The sequence below is a fragment of the Diuraphis noxia genome, unplaced genomic scaffold (assembly GCF_037042655.1).
Source record: "Diuraphis noxia isolate RWA-SAM2 unplaced genomic scaffold, SU_Dnox_SAM2 contig0003, whole genome shotgun sequence".
Lineage (NCBI taxonomy): Eukaryota > Metazoa > Arthropoda > Insecta > Hemiptera > Aphididae > Diuraphis > Diuraphis noxia.
Window position 1 is genome coordinate 26,955,662 of NW_028301713.1, and position 10,292 is coordinate 26,965,953.

Consider the following 10,292-nt stretch of genomic DNA (forward strand, 5'->3'; position numbering starts at 1 on the left):
CAAACTTTATTAAGTTATGAGGCACAGTTATATTGTTAGACCCACTACCCACCCCACCCATCACAAAAAACATTAAAAAATGTTTTTAAGATTAAATATATTTATTCATTTAAATAATAATGCTTTTTTTAACACATCAGATGATCTTTGAGGACACCCACCACCCCTCAAACTGAGGAATGTGCCTCAAATATATTCCTTTGTCACACCACTGGAGATAACTAGTGATTTTTTACATATAAGCAACCTGACCTGTGAATTATTATTGATACTGGCTAACATTCATACTTGAGATGATGGCTAATATTAAATATAAGTTATCTTCATTTGTCAATATAATGAGTATGATGTGTAACGTTATTGTGATTGTTGACATATTATGTCCCCAAATAATGAACTTGTTTAAAAAAAATACTCTAGGGTAAACATTATAAAACTTTAAAAATGCAATTAAAATTTTAAATAATACAAATTCATATTATATTGATACGTATACATAAAATAATAATAAATAATAAATAAATACATTTGAAATGTTATGAAACTAAAATTATATTCTTACTAAGCAACTAAGCTAGTTGCTAGCTGAGCTTTCCACTTTCCCATCTAATAAGGCAATTAACGCTTCTGTGCTATACACTGGTAAATTACAAGTATTGTTCTTGCATACATACGCCGCAACTTTACCATTTTCTGCAATCCCTAAGCCTTTTGCCAGTTCTGATAAAGAGTTTTCATCAGCTAGACCTAATACAAGATTAGGCATATAGCGCTGTCTAATTGCAGATAAAAGCGTTTCTAACTCAGGATTATCCAAATCACCGGTAACATAAACCTAAACAGAGCAGTTGTTCTTAAAAATTATCATAAAATAGTAAAAGTTATACTTACAGAAGTGATTGAATCACAATGTAGAGTAAGCGCAGACACTAATGCTGGTAAAGCACTTGAATTGCTAGACAAACGGCCAGCAAATGTCAAGAATAAAGGATCAATCTTAGAACGATATTCAATCTTTTCAGTTAAAATTGATAGTCTTAATAGATTCAATGCCGATATTGAATTACCAGAAGGTTCAGCTCCATCATGATCTAGAAAAAAGGTTTTACATTAAAACATTCATGTTTAATACATTATTATCTTACCACTCTTGAACCTCAAAATGATACTTGGATCCTTGTCAGATGAAGAATAGTATCCAAATTTTTCCTTATCCCAGAACAATTCATCTTGCTGTTTCTGCAGATCATCAGCCCATTTTAACCATTTAGACTGTAATGTACATTCATACAAATCTAAAAGACCACGTATGAGAAAAGCGTAGTCATTAAGGAACCCAGCAATGGGGTTTTCTCTAAAAAAAAAAGATAAAAAATGATAAATATTTAAAACATCACAAAATTCCATGGTAAATTACATGTTCGCGATATCTTCATTATCATTTACATAACACGATCGTAATAAAACACTATTTTTAGAATCCCATGCATGTGTTCTAAGAAATTCGGCAGCTTTAACAGCTCTTTGTTTATATTCTTCTACATTTAATGCTGATGCTGCTTTTGCATATGCTGTTATCATTAGTCCTGTAAAATACATAAAATACAATATAATAGAGTTAAATTTCTATCTTGGAGTCTAATAGACAAAAATAAATTGTGATACATAATTTTTTTAAATATAATGAAATAAATTTGGTTTTCGAAAAAAAAGGTGGTTTGATGAAAGTTTCACTGTATGTATTTGATAATAGAATATATTATATTATAGTAAATTTGATTGTGTTTAAAAACTACTGATATATTTATATATTTATTAAATTGGGGATTAGTAAATAATTCATAAACTAATATCATCTATAAGACAATGTCATTTGAAAGAAAAAATTATGAAAAATATGTTCAGTCACAAGTATTAATATAGGCATCTTTAGAGGAAAGTGCACAACTAAAAATACAGTTTTCACAAACTGACAAAAATTTTATTTTGGCAACTATTTAAAAAAAAATATTTAATTGGAATGAATTGTATTTCTTCAGTTTTTACTTCAAACTTATTATTGTAAAATAGTTATTGTTTTATATTTTACAGCATTAGAGAATATATATCATATATGTCACATCCACATGGCGAAATCACTCATTTCCTGAACTGGATATCCAGATTGTGAATTTTGACAAAAATACATTATATAGACATCCATTTCATGAAATGGACTGCAATGTCTAATTATTATGAAACAATATTGTTATGTTTTTTTGCAATAAATAATTTTGTTTTTTTTTTTTTATAAAGTGTATCTGACATACAAGGTCATCACACTTATTGATAATAAATAGAAAATATAACATATATAATTGGTCAGCATAAAATATTTACAAAAAATTACAGTAATTTTCATCGATTAATAAATAAATAATAATACAAGAAAGAATAATTAATTAAACTAGCTGTAGTATTTTCCTTTTTTTTTTTATTGATATTATTGGTGTTCAAAAAAGGCACATGAGAAAGTCCATGCTTTAGACATCGGAAGGCGGGTTTATCATTGAGTATGAAATGTTTTGTGCTTTTGGAGTTGTTTAGTTGGCCGAAAAATTTTATCGTGAGATTATGTATATATAAGTTTTAATTGTTGGGAGTTTGAAGTCGGTATGAAGTGCTTCGTTTCTGATAAACTATGGCAAGTTGGAAATTATATGTGCAATAAATAATGATATTATATATAATAATTAATATATTATTCTAGTTATCATACTAGATATTATTATATTATATAAAGCATAATAAAAATGTGGCACTTGTTAATTAACTTTTGTTCATGGTCTTATTTCTATCCAGCTATTTTACTGAAATACTTAAAATTCTAATGAAGAGTCTAATTATGAAAATGTGCTTGTATATAAATTTATGATTCATCATCTCTATTGATGATTGTTTTAATAAACAGACTCTAGTTTTACATATATTAATAAGTCTAGTCTATGATACAAATGGAGATACCAACTCTTACCATTCCAAGAAGTTATTATTTTATTATCTAAATGTGGCCGAGGTCTTTTTTTTCGTGCTTCAAATAATATGCTTTTAGCAATTTTAATTTCTTTTTCTACGTTTTCCACAGTTATTTGAAACTTTTTAGCAGTACTTTCCTTGCTTCTGAACTCTATTAACACATTTTGATTCAATAACTCTCCATGAGGATCCTACAAAATTAATTATAAATGTTTTTACAGGTATAGGTAGTTATAGGTATGTACAGGTTCAGAAAATATTGTATTCTATGGATCTGGAAGGTATTTTATACCTAGTGGAGCCAGCAAGTAATTATTTAAAAATCTTATATAAAAAGGATAATTTTAAAGATATTGAACATAGTAAAATATGAATTTGAAGTTGGTCAAATGAAAAATGAAAAAATGATATATTCATACGAGAAGTCTACAAATAAATACTAAATGCACATGCAGACACAACCATATACCTCATTATATTTTACAGATGATAATCATTCATTCAGCATAGCGATACCACATAATATATGAAATGTATAAATTTATTTCATATATTCTGTGGCAATACAGTCTACATCAATAGATCGCTATAACCTATTTCATATTTTTTGGTATATGTTAATATTATACAATATTATATTACTCAATTAAATAATTGAATAATATACCATACTATAAAATATTTTAACTTCATTCATATTATACTCGTATAATAACGAGGGAAATAATTGGGTTGCTGCAATAGACACAAAATCTTATGCACATTCATAATTTATATTTATTGAACACATCACTATATACTTACAGAGTCTGGTCGAACATTACCATTAGGTAAAACACTAAAATGCCAACAAAATAGTTCAGATAGCATAATATCAGGTTTTAAATCAAGAGGTTTGTCTAAGAGTGTTTTTACTTCTTCTTGTGTCCAGGTACAAAAAGCTCCTTCACGTTTTTTAGTAGAATCAACTGTAGGCAGTGAATCTGCATCTTCAGCACTATAAAATCCACCTAGCTAAAAAACATTATTATTTTTAATTATTTAAATAAATTCAATGAATAGAAATAACAATATTTAATATAATGCTATTAATATCTAGAACAGTTATACACTAACCACATTAAATTAATTTATAGCAAATTACTAGATATTTTTATATTTTAAAATTATAAACACATTTTAAACATTGAAAAAAAAAATATTTGTAAGGCGTTATTGTTTAATAAAAATTATAACTAATTCACTAACTAATTTTTCTATTTAGCTAGTGCATAATGTTACAGATAAATATATTAATGAATATATTATAATGAGGCAAATACTTATACCTTATGACTTAAATCTCTACTGACATATTGCAAGATATCATGAACAACATCTGAATACTGCTCATGTTTGGTTATTTGGAAGGCTGTGGTATATGACACAGCTAACTGAGCTTGATCATACAACATTTTTTCAAAATGTGGTACATGCCATTTTTCATCTGTAGAATATCTAGCAAAACCCTAAAAGCAATGATTGTAAGTTCAAATTTATTTTTACCTACACAAATTTCTCACTTGGCCGATGTGATCATGAATACCACCCATGGCCATTTTTTGTAAAGTTGTCAATGCCATTTCTAAGCTCTGTTTTCCCTCAGACGATTTTGACATTTTACTTGATACGTGAAATAGAAAATCTAATATTGCTGGCTGAGGGAATTTAGGTGGCATACCAAAACCACCCCATTCATCATCATAAATTCTCTTAATTTGTGAGTAACATGTTATCCATGTCTTGGGATTGGGTTTCATAATATTCGAAAGTTCAGTTCCAAGTTGTATATCAAAAACTGTAGTATCATTAAGTATTTTCATCATTTTTGAACTATTTTCCAACATGGAGTTTGAATCACTTTTCCACTAATAAAAAAAATTGTTTATTAATCCATAATGTTATTATAAATATATATTATGATTAACTTACTCTTTTAGCCATGTGTAAAAGAATAGTTTTAAATCCAGGACGTCCATATGCATCTTCAGGTGGATAATATGTTCCACCACCAATTGGTTTCAAATCAGGTGTTAAAAATACACTCATAGGCCAACCTCCTTGACCAGATGCCGCCTAATCAATACAGGAAAGATAGTTTGTAAGCTAAATTGCTAAAGAAACACTACCATCAATAATCATTGATAGTTAATAGCCTATCTAAGTATATAATTTAGTCTATAAGTGTGCAGTAAATCTATAAGACAAATTGATTTAAAAAATGTATCGCTTATCCATACAGGATTTAGCTGCCAACTGGTGCTTAACTATTAAAAATATCCAGAGAAAAGTACCTAAACAGCATAATAGGAAATATTTTATCAGGCTTAAAAGTATTAATTTTTTTTTTTTTATTAAGAAAAAGACAATCTATACACATAATCTGTACAATAAGTCATTATGATAACAATTAGAAATGAACATAACATGATTCACATGATAGGGGAAGTCACCCACTGGTAATACCCCTCACACAAATATTTTGGATTTTAGGAGAGGCCGAAAAAGGTGGAGTCTGCTATTCGCTATTTTTATTTTAGTTTTTAGGTGAGGGCCCCAAGTTAGGCGTTTGTCAAGTATAATACCGAGATATTTGGTTTCATTATTGACAGGAATATTCACGTTATTTAATTTAATTAAGGGACAGTTGCCATGGCGAAGGGTAAAAGTAACTTGAGTTGACTTGCTTTCATTTATTTTAATCAACCAGTTTTTACACCAGGCTTCAATTAGCTAGTATGATGTTGTAGATTGTGTGCAGCTATAGAAATATCATCGCTTGTGGACAATAACGCTGTGTCGTCGGCAAAGGTGGCTAATAGTGTGTTGGGAGTTTGTGGAATATCGGCAGTGTAAATATTATAAAGATCAGGCGCTAGATCGCTACCTTGGGGAACTCCTGCAGTGATGTTGAATCGGGACGAAAAGATGTTTCCTTGTTTAACAGTGAAACTTCGATTTTCTAGAAAAGATTTGATAACTAAGAATAATTGAGCTGGCCTGAATTTTTTCAATTTAAATAGTAGCCCGTCGTGCCAGACCTTATCAAAGGCCTGGGCAACATCCAGGAAGAGTTCAGCACAATATTGCCTTCTTTCTAAGGCAGAGGCAATTGAGTCAGTGAGCCGATGAACTTGGTGTATAATGGAATGTCCTGGCCAAAAACCAAATTGGGTGGTAGGTATGATTTGATACTTGTGTAGGATAGGTCGGATTCGGAGAAGAATCAATTTTTCGAACAATTTGCCAAGCGTTAGTAAGAGACTGATGGGTCTATATGATGAGGCTAAGTATTTTGTTTCCCTGTTTTTGGTATAACGATTATGACCGCATGTTTCCAGATGGTGGGAAAATAGGAAAGCCGCAGCATTGAGTAGTAAATATGTGTTGATGAGAGGATACATTTTTTTGACAGGTTTTTTAAAAATTTTTTTGTGATTAGATCATAACTTGATAAGATAAAATATTTCGTTGGGTGAAATTGATTTTGTAGGAGGAGACATTGGTAAGGGGGGGGAAGAGATAAACTCATTAACTTGGTTCAAGTGTTCAGGATTCGGATAAATGTCTTGGTGGGGCTTGAATGTATTAGCTAGATGTTCGGCAAAAATAAGGGATTTTTCTTCGTCTGTTGACGCTAGCAAATTATTACTTGTGAGGAGAGGTGGAATGATTTTTCAGATTTTAGTTAATTTTTTTGTGGCTCTCCATTAAGAATTGGGAATGGGTTCTAAAGAGTTGATATAACTCTCGTACTGTATGGCTTTCTGCTTGATAAGTTCTTTTTTTAGAAGATTTGATAGGTGATTGAATATTTTTTTGTCGCTGGGGAGACGAGAATTTTGCCATGTAGATCTCGCATTTCTTTTTTTGTTTAAAAGGAGTCGTAAGTTGAATGGGAGAGTGTTTTGGGGTTGTGAATTAATGGGGGTAGGGGTTTAGTTGAAGAAATAGCTGCTTTTTTTATAATTTCAACCAAGTTTTGTGCTGCATTTTTGACTTGATCTTGTGTTGTAAGTGAAACTTTAAGATCTATTAAATTGTCAAGATTTGTTTTGAATAAATCCCAGGCGATGGGTCCTTTGGATGAGAGAGGGCCGATCATTTTGTTTAGGTGATCCACCAATTGAGAGAATTACGGGGTGTGGTCACTGGAAATATGACAGATATTACTGATATCTGTATTAAGATGGTTTGGGATATTTTTAATGAAGAAGTCGAGTATATCTGGGTTACGATTTGAATGTGAGGGCCAGTAGGTGGGTCCAAGTGGGGACACAAACGACAGATTACAATTATTAAGGACAGAGTGGCTTAAAAGTATAAAAACAAAATATATTTGTGGTATAAGACATACAGTACTTTAAATTTTTGTTCAATATGCACTAAAGATATTTTAAACAACTTTAAAAAAAATTTTAATTCAAAATTAAAATCTTCCACAAAAGTAGATTTATTTTTGTTAATTTAAGAAGGAAGAAAATTTTGTTTAGATACCTGAACAAAGGTCATGTACAGTTGATCTACATCTGGCCGTTCTTCACGGTCCACTTTAATATTCACGTAATGTTCATTCATGACAGCTGCAACATCATGGTTTTCAAATGACTCATGTTCCATAACATGGCACCAATGACAAGTAGAATAACCTACTGATAGAAAGATAAGTTTTTTCTCTGAACGGGCTTTTTCAAATGCTTCATCACCCCATGGATACCTTAATAAAACATGGTACTAGTTTAGTTATGATTATCAAATAACTTAAATATTAATAGAAATATATTTTTTTATGTTATTATTTTGGAAACATTTTTCAAATCTAATATACTAGGAATACATTTATGTGTTATTTTTTTTTTAACCTAAAAATATTTTATATGATTAGCAAAACAAAACTCTCAGCTAACAAGGTCGTATAAAAATAACAACTTATATATGGAAAAAAATAATAAAAGTTGAAAAAACATCACAAGAATTAAGTGATTCCATATTATGTTATATTTAATGAGTTTCACTATTTAATTTGAAACTCATAAAATTGATGATTTAGATATTAAAAAGACAAAGAAATGATATAATATTATTGCCTAAAATACAAACCATTGCACTGGATTTTCGGCGTGTTGTAAAAGGTAAGGTGATCTTTCCTGAGCCAAACGATTTTTGATTTTTTCCATACTTCTTGAGGTTAAATTCACAGTTGAACTCTGAAAATGTCTAAGAAGATTTTAACAGTAAAAAGAAAAAAGATACAAATTAAATGAAGCTTTACCTATAATAATAATTGTTGTTGGGATATATTGTTAATTGGGTTTTTGGTAATGTTGTTTGTGTAATATGCCATAAGCGATTAACACGATTTTTTAAGTTTCTAAGACCCAGCATAACAGTTACTAGAAGAAAAAAATTTAACGTTTCTAAAGGTTTCTAAGATCGATACAAAGATTTATTGGCATCAAATTGTGTTGTTTTAAAATAATAAAAGTTATGGATAGGTTAGAAAGCAATGATTATACTTATGATAGAAAACGATTTATGTGTAATAAATTATAGTAATATTAGTAATAATTAGAAATATAATAAAAACAAATAAAGGTAAGAAACTGAAAAATAAGAATTCAGTGTAGGTATTACACTATTACAGTTTTAATTTTAATTTTAATTTTTTTATCACTATTTGTATATTATTCTGTGATAATACCAAAATTTAATTATCAATCAAAACACTGTTATCAGTACTACTAATATTGAATCACAATGTACACAATTTTATATGGAATCTTTAATCCCAGAAATTATAGATTCGAGATTTGATCGAGGATTACTTATAAGATCTGGGTTACCGGAACCATAATATTTGTATATAATATATATATATATATTTTTGATATACCGGGTGATTCTTTTATCATTGAACACTCATTATTTCAAAAATTATTAATGTTTTTGAAAATATTTTTTTACATAGTTTCAAGTTGTTAAAAACCAACGTTTTTATTAAAAAACTATATTTTTAAATATTTTTTATCCTTGTAATTTTTTAAGTTTTTTACTTTTTTGAATGACAACATAGAGTTTTGATTTAATATTCCAAAGCAGAATATTTTTCTAAGTATGTTGATTCATAAACATCAAATTTAGGACGAGTAGTTTATCAGTTATAAGTATTTAAAGTTTAGATTGGCAGAGTGGAGTGGTACGGGGTTACCCCGCAAAATATTTGTTCGCTACTCCGCTTGTCAAAACTTTAAATACTTATAACTCATAAACTACTAGCCCCAAATTCGATGTATATGTATCAAAATACTTAGAAAAATATTCTACTTTGGAATATGAAATTAAAACTCTATGTTGTCATTCAAAAAAGTAAAAAACTTAAAAAATGATAAGGATAAAAAATATTTAAAAATATAATTTTTTTAATAAAAACGTTGGTTTTTTAATAACTTGAAACCATATAAAAAAATATTTTGAAAAAAGTCAATACTTTTTATTAGTCAATACTTAACTCCTTTAATATACACCACCACCGATCCCCTTAAGAGTATTTAATAAATACTATTTATCGCCGTTTATGTAAGGGTGACAACTGCCAATGATTTCATATTATGTCATTATGTGACTGCAGTCACTGACATGTCAGTGTGGGTATACAATTTTGTACATGAATGACGTTATAATCATTAATAATGGTGAATAAATTATGTTAAAGCTTGATATTAATCTGCTGTATAATAGTATAATATTCAAAAATTAATTTAATATGTTAATAGATACAATTGATATGCGGTGGTGTTGTGCATGCGACGTTAGTAGTCAGTGTGTTCAATTCAGGGCTTAGAACTTTTATGATTTTTTCGGTTTCGGTTCCAATTCGGTTCTTCAAAAAAATAAAAATTTGGTACCGGTTTCGGTTCCGGTTCATAAAATTACAGAATTAAGGTTTCGGTTCTGGTACCGCTAAATACCGGTATTTAGAAGTATATTTTTTTTCAAAAAGTAAAAAAAAAAACCAAGTATAAACTTCATTCATATACCCATAGGCACAAATTGGGGTGAAGGGGACTTGCGGGGCCAAGTCCCCAATCTTAGCCTATGACATACAATTTTAAAATGCTATATTGCAATGGTCTGCTTGCCTTTAATATATTCAGCCCCCCAAGTCAAAAGTTGAAATTGCGCCTATGCATATACCTATAATTATCTAAAATGATAAAATCTAATTATAGTAGCCTTGT

The 10,292-nt window shown here is 29.2% G+C and overlaps 1 protein-coding gene across 2 annotated transcripts; it reads right to left on the reverse strand.

The window, feature by feature from the left end:
* Window positions 1-456: 456 nt before the first annotated feature.
* LOC107169515 (spermatogenesis-associated protein 20) lies at window positions 457-8,695 on the reverse strand. Of its 2 annotated transcripts, none has more exons than XM_089223759.1 (12): window positions 8,327-8,695; window positions 8,155-8,271; window positions 7,552-7,771; window positions 4,987-5,130; window positions 4,578-4,922; window positions 4,344-4,523; window positions 3,820-4,029; window positions 3,014-3,206; window positions 1,418-1,586; window positions 1,146-1,354; window positions 892-1,091; window positions 457-835 (listed from the first exon to the last, which is right to left on the reverse strand). In XM_089223759.1, exons 1-12 carry the CDS (start codon window positions 8,437-8,439, stop codon window positions 575-577), a joined length of 2,361 nt encoding a protein of 786 aa, XP_089079885.1. In that variant the 5' UTR covers window positions 8,440-8,695; the 3' UTR covers window positions 457-574. The 2 variants fall into 2 exon arrangements, with proteins under 2 accessions (XP_089079885.1, XP_089079886.1); XM_089223760.1 differs by having other exon boundaries at window positions 8,155-8,261; window positions 8,327-8,694.
* Between the last annotated feature and the right edge of the window lie 1,597 nt (window positions 8,696-10,292).